This window comes from Crocuta crocuta, unplaced genomic scaffold, assembly GCF_008692635.1.
Source record: "Crocuta crocuta isolate KB4526 unplaced genomic scaffold, BGI_CrCroc_1.0 scaffold133, whole genome shotgun sequence".
NCBI lineage: Eukaryota > Metazoa > Chordata > Mammalia > Carnivora > Hyaenidae > Crocuta > Crocuta crocuta.
The window spans coordinates 5,851,153-5,865,770 of NW_027529438.1; the positions used below are offsets into that span (position 1 = coordinate 5,851,153).

At 41.4% G+C, this 14,618-nt stretch overlaps 1 protein-coding gene across 1 annotated transcript; it reads right to left on the bottom strand.

The window, feature by feature from the left end:
- Nucleotides 1-2,416: 2,416 nt before the first annotated feature.
- MNDA (myeloid cell nuclear differentiation antigen) lies at nt 2,417-10,808 on the bottom strand. The gene is made up of 4 exons (XM_077760144.1): nt 10,399-10,808; nt 6,623-7,054; nt 4,661-4,849; nt 2,417-2,830 (listed from the first exon to the last, which is right to left on the bottom strand). Exons 2-4 carry the CDS (start codon nt 7,043-7,045, stop codon nt 2,702-2,704), a joined length of 741 nt encoding a protein of 246 aa, XP_077616270.1. The 5' UTR covers nt 7,046-7,054; nt 10,399-10,808; the 3' UTR covers nt 2,417-2,701.
- Nucleotides 10,809-14,618: the final 3,810 nt, after the last annotated feature.

Below are 14,618 nucleotides of genomic sequence, written 5' to 3' on the forward strand. Positions count from 1 at the left end.
TTTTTTTTCCCTGCTTACTGGTTTTCAATATGAACGGATTTGTCCTTCATTAGCTGTGTTGATTCATCTCTTAGTACTTAATTTTATGTCTTTATTGAGTAAATGTATTTATTGAGAGCCCTTAGGAGGCATACACTGAGCTAGGCTCTAGGCTTCTTTGCTCTGGAAGCCCTACCAAGCTAATGAACTTGGTGTTGGACACATTCTCTGTGTCCATGTGCCCATAACACTGCTCTCTTGCTAGGCTTCCCTCTTGCAAGATCACAACATTTATGGAATGGGATCACTTTAATAGTTGCTTGATATGTTTTGGCACAGAAGTATTCGCACATTTGATTTGTGAGCCATGACCTAGACCCTACTGGGCCAATGTATGTAATACACTATGTATAGAGTATGAATTAAACAGCCTTTCTGAAGTCACTCAAAATATGAATTCCAAACCCTATGTAATGCTAGTGGTTTCGGGGAGTTGTCACCAACCTATATATCAAAGGCAAGGTCATTTTGAAACCAGAGTTTTATATCTAGCCAAAATTAAATTTAATATAAGGACCTAAACAGTGATTCTCTGGTATTAATTAGCACAATTAATAACCAGGATATCTGCAAAACAAACTCACCAAAACACTATTATGAAAATAGTATTTAGGGGTGCCTGAGTGGCTCGGTCAGTTAAGCGTCCGACTTTGGCTCAGGTCATGATCTCGCGGTTGTGGGTTCGAGCCCCGCGTCGGACTCTGTGCTGACAGCTAGCTCAGAGCCTGGTGCCTGTTTCAGATTCTGTGTCTCCCTCTCTCTCTGACCCTCCCCTGCTCACCGTCTCTCTCTCTCTCTCTCAGAAATAAATAAAACATTTAAAAAATTATATAAAAAAGAAAACAGTATTTAATAAGAAAACAAGTAAATAAAGCCAAGAAATGATTCAGGATAAAAGGCAAGTAAGAGTGAACAACTACCTTAATTAGGTCTGTCAATGTCTCAACAATAAACCAAGCTCTTGACTAAAGAGAAACAAAACAGGAAGTAGATTAACTTTGCGGGCTAAGGAGTAGAGAGAAGAATGCAGATGGGTTCACTAAGTTACTTGTCCTTAAGGGGAGGACAGGAATATACATTTTAAAATATTGACAGAGAAGGAGAAGAAGGAAGCAGAGAGCAAGTGTTACACATTGAAACAAAGAACTCCACAGTGGCTGCACCATTAACTAACTGGAGGTAAAGTTCAAACTTAATAAAAAAAAAAAAAAAAAAAAACTTGAACTAAAGATGGCAGAAACTCGCCAGGATAAAGCATTTAAAGAACACACATAAAGGGCAAAACCTAAAGGGATGAAGTGTTTTCTTTTAATCTGCCTATATGTTATTGACAAAAGGTCATTTAAATGCTGGAAAAAAGTTGGGAAAAGTTTATCATGCAAACCATAATTTGATGAGACAATTTTATCTCAGCCAGTTAGTTGTAACTAGACTGTAAGACCTAGTTTATCAGCAGAGCTGGGATTTTGTTACTGAAGGGCAACAGGACGTGCGACCCAAGTGTGCCACTTTGGAATGTGGAGCTGAAGGCAGGCAAGACCCGGCTGACTCAGAAAGAGCTTTTTATGTCCCTTCTGTCTGCTTCAAAGAGTTTAGGAAGGGGGCCTGTCCCAGGAAGAGAGAGATTACCAGAGATAATGGAGAGACACATCCGCCAGGCACAGCAAACATTGTGGACCAAACCTTATGGTGCCTAGTGTTCAATGCCTGAACTGCCATGTCATGACTGAGTCATAGCATGGCCTACGGGGGGGTTAGGGAGAAGGCTACTCTGCCATCATCAGAAACAGAGTCACCAGATGCTCTTCAAATATTGATTCTAGATATTTCGTCTCGTCAAGTGTTATTTCCTGTCATTGAGGGTAGATTTCACTTTGTACTTATAATTTCATCTTTTAAACCTTATTTATTTATTTTACGAGAGAGAGCTTGAATGGGGAAGGAGCAGACAGAGAGAAGAGAGAATCCCAAGCAAGCTCCACGCTGTCGGCACAGAGCCCAACTCGGGGCTCTATCCCATGAAGTCTGAGATCATCGCCTGAGCCAACATCCAGAGTTGGACGATTCACCGACAGAGCCTCTCAGCCTTTCCTCATAACGTTTTGCTTTGGGCTTGTCCCTCAGTGAGTCACATGAGTCTGGAATCCACACATTTGAACTACGTGAATAGGAATATATAGTTGAAGAAAAAAATGATAAAATGTACCATTTTGTGGACCAAATAAGCCTTTACCCAAGGCACAGGATTCACTGATTTCCATATCTGCTGTGGGACCAGTGAGGGCCTTGTCCTCTGTCCCTTGCAGACCCCAGCAGCCCCACCCTGTGCGGCTCACTCCTGGATGAAAGAGATCACATCTGGCACTTTGGCAAAGGCTGCCTTTTGAAAAAGGAAATTTTAATATTATTTTTGGCCTTACAAATGTGTTAGAAGCAAAATGTAATATTTTCAGTAAATGCATTAAAGCATATTAATCAAATTTTATTTTATTTTATTTTAATTTATCTTAATTTAATTTAATTTTGTAATAGTTTATTGTCAAGTTGGTTTCCATATAACACCCAGTGCTCATCCCCACAAGCAATTTTATTTTAAAAGAAGCGATGACATCTATAATGCAGAGAGCAGAAGCTCTCCATGTGCTGGACGACTTCTACGAAACTATTCTTCAGCGGTATTCTCCATTTTAATAGTACAGTTAATGCCTCTTGGATTCAGAGGGGAATTCATTTCAAATTGCAGCTTTATGGTAAGACTGCTTGGTTGTTCTTGGTTGTTCGTATTGAAGACCTGCAAGGAAAGATAAGAAAGACACAATGAGACCCTAAGGGCTTACAAGATGATCTCCTGTGTGGTCTANGGAGGAGGAACCAGGAAAGAAATGGTAGAGCTGGTGCACCCAGTGCTGAGTGTTGAGGGGAGCCCTCACTGAGCACAAAAGTGACAGGAGGCTGCCTCGGGTAAGTATTTTTCTCTGGGCTTTTGCTCTACAGGAGAGGTAGACGCCAGGGATTCCTGCGTTAGGGGATCTGAGATGTGGCTCTGGTGTGCTAGCTCATGTCTGTATGCACGAATAGGTCGCTATCTGTGCATTAAATATTTGCACGCAGTTTAACGTGGATGAGTGCCTCCCGGATTCCTAGGTGGAGCCTGTGAGTATGTATGTATGTTCCTCTGTGCGTGAGAGTGTGGTGTCACGTGGGCCAGGCTGTGCACTGAACTGCAGTGTGATGCCTTTGTCTCTAAGATACAGTTAGTGATTCAGGATCGTAGGACCCCTTTGGTCATTTGTGTCTGGGATGAGTTCTGTTGACCCTCTTTCTCCTTACACTTCTTTGTGATGCTTATTGGATGCATGTTCCATTTTCCCTTTGACCCCTGTGCTCACTTGTTTTCCTTCTTGGGTGTGAAGTATTTCTCAAGAATCAGTCCTTCTCAAAGCTTCACCCTTATGTGTCTGGGCTACTCACTGATCATACCTATGAATCTGACTCTGGAACTCAAGCACCTGGGCCAGTGTAGGAATTGCGGACCCACCATGGACAGGCAGTGTCAGGGCAAGGGCCTACCTTTCTCTGATGATGATAATCACTATGACTATCAATGAAATGGGAATAATGACCATGTCTGCATCCCTGTTTCAGTTCTCAGGACACAAGAAATGCTCAGTTAAGAGCTTTCTTATTAGTATTAATATACATGTTTTCACCTTAAGATTTCTCTCGGGCAGCATGATGTTAAGTAGGACCTCTAACTGCCGAATGCTGCTGCTTCTGCTCTGATATCCTTGTCTGTGAACCTCGCCTCTCTCCCTAGTGAATCTCTCCAGATAGTTACAATACGTTTTGCTGAAATCTCAGAGATCAAGCATTCTTCTGCTCCATCAGCAATGTTTCAAGTTGCTACTTATTTTCACAGGGATTTTTCCATTTATTTCTGAAACAAGGCTATGCTACCTGCCTGGCTGACTCCTGTGTGTAACTCTCTGGCCTCATCTTCCCACTGTGTCAACACCTATCTCATTTTGGTTGTACAGAAGTCGTGTTGTCTCTTACACTTTTGAGGAAATGCGTAATCTTTTCCTCTGCCTAGAACTCTTCCCTATGTCCTCTTTGCTAAGAAAAGTAGTACCTATGGCAGATTGGTTTCCTTTTTCTGCTGGGCATTTAGAAAACGTATATGCACGTTCTCACTTAGCCAGGCACAGTCTTCCATCCGCCCTATGAGGTAGAGACTTTGACCATTTCAGAGGTCCAGTCAAGACAGATCCCCGACATCAGGCAAGCAGTGAGAGCTGAAGCCAGGATTCAAATCACAGCTGTCCTACTCAGAGCCTTGCTCTCAACCATTATGAGAAATTACTTTCTTTCCTGCTTTCCTAATTTCTTCAAATATTTTCTTGTTTCACATAAATATTATATCCTTTTGAAATCTATGTGAATGTCATTTCTTCACAGCCTTTTAAGACTCCTTCACTTAAAAGCGAATGCAAGGCATGATTCTGTTCTCCTCCCACCTGCTGTGCTCCATGTGTAAGAAAACAGGAATTTGGTGCTCTCAAACCCTAGACAAAATGATTTGCCTTTTTGGCAAACTAATGCTCTTCTACCAAGGTCTCACCTCAAGGACGCTGTACTTTCCACTTATCAGTTTCAGGTCTTCCTTGATTTTTTTCAGATAAAAGCAGAAGAGTCGAAGTATGTCTCCTTCCTCACACCTGATGCCGTAGCATATTTCACTCCCCACGACCTCCATCGTTCCTGTATCATCTTCTATTACATAGGCTGTCGTCTTCTTTCTATCTTTTTTCTGTAACAGAAATTGAACATCCTGTTTCTGAAAACATCATAATGTTCATATTTGGAGGAAGAGCCTGGTGACACAGTACATACAAGACATAAGAAAGCAATTAGAGGAACAGATACACGTACAGCTTTGGCAATGTCTTCTCCGAGAACTTTCTGTTTATGATCCTGATTTTATAGTTTCCCCCGTTCTCATTCTAGATATTTTCTATCTGGCAATTCTAGAACAATGAGTTTTCTTCCTACTTCCTACTGCTTCACCACAAGGGAAGTGTTGATTCCTTCAAACACTGGAGTCAGAGGAATCCAAGGGCTTTGATGAACTCCTTTACCTCCTGTCCTTTTGCAGAAAAGAATGGACATGACTACAACTCTTTATTCAGTAGATTATAAAGAATCAACAAAACAAGTAAGGTTCCAGTAACTCACTACTTCTTTTTGCAACCTTCTCCATTTATTCACTCTTCTCCAAGTCTTATCTCCATTGACCTGGATCTTGCACTTCACACACTACAGAGTCCCACTTTCTTAGGTTGTAATTCATCCATTCTATAAATGCATTTCCCTTAAAGACAGAGTAGGAAAGTAATGTAGGTAACGTAAGGGACTCTCCCAGAAGACAGATGTATACAATTAGGAAGCAGTCAATCCTACAAGATACCGGATAAGTTCATGAAAGTTTGTGAATTCTGGGAAGAACTGAATGCATCAGACTAACTAATAACCTGAATTTGGACATGACATATCAGTAAAATTCTCTAATGCACCCATCCCCTTTTGGGGGGATACAATGGGATTGGATTGCCATGTCTGTACAATGAAATACTACATGGCAACGAGAAAGAATGAAATCTGACCATTTGTAGCAACATGGATGGAACTTGAGGGTGTTATGCTGAGAGAGAGAAGTCAGGCAGAGAAGGACAGATACCATATGTTTGCACATGTAGGTGGATTAGGAGGAACTTAAAGGAGGACCATGGAGGAGGAGAAGGGGAATAATAGTTGGGAAGAGGGAGGGAGGCAAACCATGAGAGACTCTTGAATGCTGAGAACAAACTGAGGGCTGATGGGGGGAGGGGAAGGGGGTGATGGGCATGGAGGAGGGCACTTATTGGGATGAGCATTAGGTGTTGTATGGAAATCAACTTGACAATAAACTATTTAAGAAAAAAAAGAAAAAGAAAAGATTGCCGTGTCTTCCACATATCATGCAAGGTGAAACGTTAGTCTTCAACAAACAATTTAAATGACGTTTTAAATAAATAGGCTAGAGAAGACAGCCTTGCATGTGTCTATCATTTGCCTACGTGTTAAAGGTATTCATATTCAGGAGGACATAAGCCTATATATTTATTACTCTGAACATATGTCCCAACCAGAATGAATCTTTGTGAGGGCAACACATTATTCAAAGATTTAAAATAAAAAGATTTATACAGTCTTAGAGGAGCTCAGATATAAGCATGTGCTTATTGATTCATATCCTGCTCATGGAGGCTGAAAATAATCATTACTGGTGACATGACAAGATTTCTAGTGACCCTTTTTCAAAGAACTTGCATGAAGTTATCTTGAGTACAAGACTAATGGGTCACTGGTCCCATTTCCTGTTGTGTGGCACTCTTGACCACCTACCTGTGGTCAAGAGACAGGCCTGGGAACTGGGATCACCCCTCAGTCAGTACACACAGGGGCATACACTTGTCCCTGGCTAGTGAAAACAGTTTATTTCAGGTGTAGGTACAGAAAATGAAAACTAATGTTAAGGGACTACCTTTTTTAAGCGAAACAATCCAGACACGATTGTTGGAAGATTATCTGAATTTTCCTGGCGAAGATCTATAATCTTGGGAGGGTTTTGTACTCTTATCCAGATCCTTTCTGGGACCTCAATCGTCTGGTTTTCAGGAGCTTTTAGCACACTTGACCTTTGATTTATCTCCAGGACATTTTTGTATCGAATGTATTGTGACAGAATAATGACATTCTTTTCTTTGAATGCCTTTTTCAGCTTGAAGTTTAAAACCTTCACTTGGAACACTTGATTGGAAGTAGCCACTGTAGCAAGAAACACTTTTGTTTTTCTCTGTCCTGGGGATCCATATTCAATTGGGTCTGTTGCCTTCAGTACCATCACCGTCATGGGGTCCTTTTGAAGGGCGGGTCTTCTAGGAGCCACTTGACGTTGGGCTTGCATAGTCGGGTTCTGTATTGGACAGAAATAGGAGAACAAACATAGAAGTTTGAGCAGGAAATACAAGGTCATTGACCCATTAGTGACACCTCAGTTATAACATTGGCGCCACAACAGCCCTCAGAGATATTTGCAGCTGGGGTCAGTCTGGAAAGGAGTTGCCTAACAGAAAGGAAAGGCTAATGAACTGAGAGCTTAGGTAGTAAAAGTATAAGGTAGCAGACAGTGGGATGAGAGTCCAAACATCCTCAGTTCAACAGAAGAGCCTTTCTCAATTTAAGCACGATCCTGAGCCAGAGACATGCCCAGAATTGTGGATGACAAGAGCATTGCCTTGAACTAATAAGGGATAGATTCAAATATTTCTTTGACAGCACAGATTTAGAAATAGCAAATGGATAATGAAAGTCAGACATGTCTGGGCGTAGTTCAGACTGCCAATGTTCACATGCTGTCAGTGGTATAAAAAAAATTGAAATGTAAAATGAAAAAGAGAAAATATTTGAAGAAATAATGTGATAAACTTCTTGGAATTAAAATAATATGAACATCTTCAAAGGGATTGGCCAACAGAGTGCCAAAAAAGAGTCAAGGAAAAACACATGTCAGGCAGGACATAATGATGAGACATCCAAAAATATCTAAAACAGTCAGGAAAGTTTGATTTTTCAGGGAAAAAGTACAGATCACTTACAAAGCTTCAGAATCATATTTTCAAGAGCAAAACTGCACTGCAGTACCTTTGTATGGCATTCCACCCAAATCCTGTATCTGTGGTTTTGAAATCTCCCAAAAAAGTGAATCCAAAAGGTGTGTGTGTGTGTGTGTGTGTGTGTGTGTGTGTGTGTACACGTGTGCATGCGCATGTGTGTTAGTTAGGTGACAAAACTTATTAGGAAAATATCTGATGTGAAGTCTCAGGAGCCTGTGTACACATTTTTAGAAACCCACATTAGTGCCAGTGCTCATATGTCTTGGTACACAAATATGACTGCGTGTGAGCTGAGAGACAGAACTCAGATCTTATGAGACCATCAACATAGTACATGATAGATAGTGTGTGCATTCGCTAGCCTTTCCTAGGTCACTCAAATTCTGGATTCCAAAACATATGTGAGCCCAAAGGTCTGAGAGGGAGGCTGTCAACAGATATTGAAGAAAAGATGGTTTTGAAACAAGAATTTTGTAGCAAACTGAAAATGCCATTTAAATGTGATGGCCTATAGATGAATCTCTGACATTGACCAACATGATGCACAATGAGATTTGCAACACTAAGACATCTAACAAGCACTCATTTGGAAATAATATTCCCCAAGAAATTAAAGGAAGTTAACATAAAAACATGCTGCAGACTAAAAAGGAAGAGAGAACAAAATCCTGGTTGAGTCTTTTAAAGTTGTAAAAATCAGTAAAGCCCCGACTGAAGAGAAAAAACAGGAAGTAGATCAACACAGTGGGGTGAATAGAGGAAAGAGAGATGGTGTCTGTTCAGTGAGCTGCTTGCCCTTAAAGAGGAGTCAGAGACATTGATTTAAAACTATTGTTGAGGGGCGCCTGGGGGGCTCAGTCAATTGAGCATCCGACTTCGGCTCAGGTCATCATCTCGCGGTCTGTGAGTTCCAGCCCCACGTCAGGCTCTGTGCTAACAGCTCGGAGCCTGGAGCCTGCTTTGGATTCTGTGTCTCCCTCTCTCTCTGCCCCTTCCCTGTTCACATTCTCTCTGTCTCTCAAAAATAAATAAACATTAAAAAAACAACAACAAAACTATTGATGAAGAAGAAGACAGCATAGTACAAGCACTACAGAGAAGTGTTATGAATTAGTAAAAATGGAATATTTCACCTAACGTACATAAAGTGACAAACCCATTAAAAGACAAAATTTCAAGAGTGGATTAAAAATATCTATCTCTGTTGTTGACAAAAGGTAACTAAAAGTTTTAACAAATTGTTGTACATGCAAACATAAATCTAAGAATCTGTGTTCAAGTAGCTTTAGATAGACCTTAAGACAAAGACTTGAGGGGCGCGTTGGTAGCTCAGTCAGCTAAGCGGCCAACTTCAGCTCAGGTCATGATCTCACAGTTCATGGGTTTGAGCCTGTGTCAGGCTCTGTGCTGACAGCTCAGAGCCTGGAGCCTGTTTCAGATTTTGTGTCTCCCTCTCTCTCTCTGACCCTCCCCTGCTTACACTTTGTGTGTGTGTGTCTCTCTCTCAAAAATAAACAACGTTAAAAAAAAAAAAAGACAAAGACTTGAATCTGCACTGGGGCTTCATGGCCCAATGATAAAAGTTTTAAACTCCGGGAAGATGCAACAGTTTAATTACATATTTGCCTAATAGTTATAGGTATACATTATTTATTATTAGTTTACATTATCTGCATTGTTATGAATAGATTATGACATAAGCGTATTTCCCTCTCTCTCACTATATATTCATACATATGTTAACAACTGAGAGAATCACAGGGAAAAATGGACAAAATCTTGATCATAGATTGATTCTCCCATGTGTGAACTACTGAAAAAAAGCAAGTAAAAAAGCCAGAGAAATTGACCATCAGCATTCAGCTTAAGTAAATTTTGACATAATATTTAGAAAGTTCTAAATATTTGAAATATAGCATTTCTCTCAGAAGCACATGAAATGTTTGAGTACCAAGCTCTACAGAGAGACTCAAGCATTCCAAAATGTGGCTCCAGATTTGTCTCCAACCATGTCTTTTCTCCAAACTGTGCCACCCCATTTGCTGAGCCTTTGAGGAAGGATAAGGAAGGGGCTGGAATGCAGCCCCGCCCCCAGAAGTGGCAAGGAGCTAGGAAAGGTAGGAAAATGCTAAGGTGCCTTGTACCCCCGCGAGTGCCCTTGCGAACTGGAGAGATGTTCTGCTGTGTGTGTGTGTGTTCTCATGTTTTATGAAACATGTCCATACATGTTTTCTATCGAAGATCATCGCATACTACTTTTTTCCCACTCTAGCCCTGTATCGTGTCTCCTACCCCGGCCCCCACCGCAGCCACCAAACTTCCAGGCAAGAAATCCAATGCCGTCTTCCGAATAGTAACTCCTGTTACAAACACCCGCAGAACGAATTTTAGAATCTGCAACTGTCAACATGCATTTCCTTTTGTTCAGGCTTCAGTTCGATGGGATGAAAGATGTCTGTCATCTTCCCATGTCAGAGAAGGATTAGAAGCAGCCACTATGGTTTTCAGTTTTCAGAATACAGCTGCTGGCAGCCCCGCTCCCCAGCCCGCTACACAAAAGATTCAGATATTCACCCTTCCCCTGCACCTTGTGGTATCAACCAGCTACCGGGACCTCCTCCAGAAAAGTCCTGACCAGACTCACCTCACTGAGAATTCTCCGCAGTCGTCCAGCTATTGAGATCTCTTTCGGAAATACAGCGATCGATGTAGGTTTGGTTTGAGTCGGAAGATATAACAGCAAAGCTCTCACAAACTGAACTGCAGGATTCGGCCACCAGAAATGCTTTATAGATGAACTACGTCCAAGATTATGTGAGGAATTGCCATTGGTGAGCGTCAGGAGCCCGCCCTATGATGTCCTTTTTAGGAAACTTTTCCTGACACTCCTCCCATCCATGTCTTTACCTTTGGCTTTTCTTAGTGAGAGACGAAGAGTCAGAGAAGCTTTCTCTTCAACATTTCAGTGACCATCAAACATTAGAGCTAAATTATCACTTTTTTATTTTATTTTATTTTTTAAGAATGTCCGAGAGGAGTTTCAACATAGAACTTTCTTATCCAGCAGACATCAGTGTTGGCCAGTAGACACGGGAGCCCATTAAGCGAAGCTCGAATATCAAGGAGGATGAGTGAGTCACCGACCCACAACTTCCTCCTTCCCTGCTCACATAGCACCCCAGGCGGGAGGAGATCGCGGGGAAACTATTTCCAAATAAACCGAAGTGACTAAAGGGCTCATCTCCTCGCAGCGATGAATCATCAAATCCTGGCAGATCAGGAAGCTTCTAGAAGAGTGGAGAGCCTAATAAAAAACATTGTCTGCAATGTTGTGGTCCGTATAGGACAGTGGGTACAATTTGGAGAATTGTAACCCTGAGAGGTCAACTAAATGGAATTGGGCAGTATCTGTATGATGATTATACAACGTGTGACTTTCAAGAAGGCAGAGTCGGTGAAATGTAAAGGGGTCCCAAAAGCAGCGCATGTGAAGGGAGAATAAAACTGCTTGAGGAAACTGGGACCAGATTAGTGGAGAAGAGAGTTGGAGTCTGTGTCTGGAAAACATCTGCAATCAATGAGTGAGGCAGGGAGAATGAAGGGGGGTGTCTGGTAGGAGTCCCCAAGGCACCAGTGGGTTGTCACAATTCTTTATTCCAGACCTAAGTGTTGCTTATGTGGCTGCATTGAGCTCTCCTCAGATAAACAGTGGAGGGACTTTAGGGAGATCAGCGGGTCCCCAACCAGACATTAGGAGGCAGAGGACAGGAATATCCACAACTCAGGAGGTTTTCTTCTCTGGGTACTGGAAACTACCTTATGTGGAGTGATGCCCTCTGATGCTTCTCCAGCAAAGACACACACATCACTGGCCCACACAACAGGGAATCAGGACAATGCTCTGACACCCATGAGTGCAGTAGGATTGCAGAAGATGAACCAAAGAAACCAAAAACAAATGTGCCTTTTCCCTGACTCTTAATCAGCAGTCAAACATCAGTGGCTTGGGCCATTATAGAGATAGAGACAAAAGTGATTGACCTGGGCCTCCGCCCGCAAAAATATCAGTGTTCCCGAATTTGCAGGTCTCCGTTGTTGTAATGAGAAGAGCCACCTAGGAAAGGAGAGAACGCTTAATATGGGGAGAAAGTCTGGAAAACCCTTGTGGGCCTGCTGTCATCTCTAGCCTTGGTCTCTAGTACTATTTTAGAAGATGACTGAAGATCCTCAGTCAAGAGTCACCACGAAGTTGATGTCCTAAAGTAGGTCTCACTGTTAGGAGATGTTTCCTATGGAGCTGAGTTCGAGCAGATGGAAGAGCACCCGCACCAAGAAGTCACAGGAAGGTCCTTAAACTTCCGTATTCAATCTTGGGTTAAAGATACAAGGTAAGCATTGTATCTCAGAGAAGAACATGGGAGGGGAGGATGTGTCGGATGTAATCCAATCAAAACTGCCCACTCCTACAGGGCCAGAATACACCCTATTACTGTGTGAGCCTGAGCCAGCCAACTTGATTCACCCATTTACCAAGTTATCAGCCACCTGAATTTATATTCTCTAAGAACCTACCCTTGGCTATATTAAAATTCTGGGTTTTTTTTTGGGGGGGGGTCTATTTTACTGTTTGTTTGCTTTTTAGTTTCATTTTGTCTGTTTAGCTGCATTTTACAATATACAAAATCAATTCATGCATTGATCTCTTCATATAGCTCTGTTATTTCTAAGTACCATTTATTGTTTGCTTTGTTCCATTTTTTCCTAGTGCTAGAAGGTATAAATTTATATGAACCATATTAGTACTCTCTCGTTTAAATTAAAACACTTAAAGTAACTTTTTTTTTTTCCAGTCAGGACTACTTTGGTCTTACTCCCTAGGTGTTATGGAGTCTGATTGTATTGTCTTTCATAATCCTTGGCATGTATTAATAAATGGCTTATTTTAAGATTTGTTACATTATGTAATTTTAGGAAAGTTGTACCTTTTCTAGATATTGTATTTAAAAATTTTTTTAATGTTTATTTATTTTTGAGACAGAGAGAGACAGAGTGCGAGGGAGCACAGGAGGGACAGAGAGAGGGGGAGACACAGAACCTGAAACAGGCTCCAGGCTCTGAGCTGTCAGCACAGAACCTGAAGTGCGGCTCAAACCCACGAACCACAAGATTGTGACCTGAGCCAAAGTTGGACGCTTAACCAACTGAGCCACACAGGCACCCCTAGATATCATACTGTTAACTTTTAATGGTAGTGGTCATTAAATACACTCTAAGATTTCAGATGTGAATTTCACTGAGACGAATGTAAGTCCATGCATATACTTACTTTGGTGAGCATTCCATGTGCACATGAAGAGAATGTGGAGGATTCAGTTGTTTTTATGGCATCCTTTAAATGAAAATTAGATCACACTGGTTGAATTTGAGGCTACATTTTTCAGTATCTTTCTGATGTTCTTCTATCACATATTACATTAGAGGCTTAAATATCTATCTGATTTATCTTGCACTATATTAGCGCTGTTAGGTTTTGCTTTGTAATTTGAAGCTTTAATTAAGTGTGCTTCTAGCATTGTTATGACTTCTGAAAATTTTGCCAAGATCTTCCCCAAGCTTCTCTTCTTATCAAATCTCTAACCAACTTTCTATGTATCATGTCAGAGATTGGCTCTGGCTTTATTGAGGTGATTTGCGTAAATTCCCTGATGTTTACCTCATCCGTCTGATTTTCAGAACTCAAACTCTGAGTCAAGTCAGGGATTAGTTTTGGGCTTTGTTAGTGTGTATTTTATTTTATTTTATATATTTTTTAATGTTTTATTTATTTCTAGGAGAGAGAGAGAGAGACAGCATGAGCAGGGGAGGGTCAGAGAGAGAGGGAGACACAGACTCTGAAATAGGCTCCAGGCTCTGAGCTGGCCGTCAGCATAGAGCCCGACATGGGGCTCGAACCCACGAACTGCGAGATCATGACCTAAGCGAAAGTCGGACGCTTAACCGACTAAGCCACCCAGGCGACCCTGTTAGTGTGTATTTTATAACAGTCCCTTCTCGGATACTTGGGCCTTCTTCCTAGGATTCAGTCTTATGGTGTCAAGCTGGGTGGCAATGGCGGAGAGCTTCTCTCTCTACTTAAGCGACCGACACTGGGCCCAGCACTGCTTGCCCTCTTGTCCCTGGGTTGTCTTTCAGCCTCAATGAGATATAATTGACATGTAACACTTTGTACCTTTAGGGCATGTGTGTTGATTTGTTACCTTTATATGATGCAAAGAGCAAGATTTCCTTCTTTCTCATGGTTGATAAAAATTCTATTATGTATTTATACCACATTTTCTTCATCCATGCACCCACTGATGGACACTTAAGTTGTTTCTTACCTTAGGTACTATGAATGGGTCTGCATTCACAAAGAGGTGCAAGTATATCTCTTTGATATCCCATTAATAATTTTGGATGTATATGCCAAAGTGGGATTGCTGGATCATATAGTAGTTCCATTTTTAACTTTTTAAGGAACTTCCAATCTGTTTTCCAAAGTGGATCACTTGTTTGCATTCTTGCCAACAGTGCACGAGGGTTCTCTTCTTTTCCATATCTTCACCAGCATTGGTTATCTCTTGCATTAAAAAAATATTTTCCATATTTATTTTGAGAGCGAGAGACAGCACACTAGTAGGGGAAGGGGCAGACAGAGGGAGAGAGAGATAGTGGGAGAATCTCATGTGGGCTTCACGCTGTCAGTGCAGAGCCCAACTCAGGGCTTGATCTCAAGAACCATGAGTTACAATGACTTCAAACATGTGAAATACTTAGGAATAAACTTAACCAAGATGGCGAAAGACTTGTACATTGAAAACTACA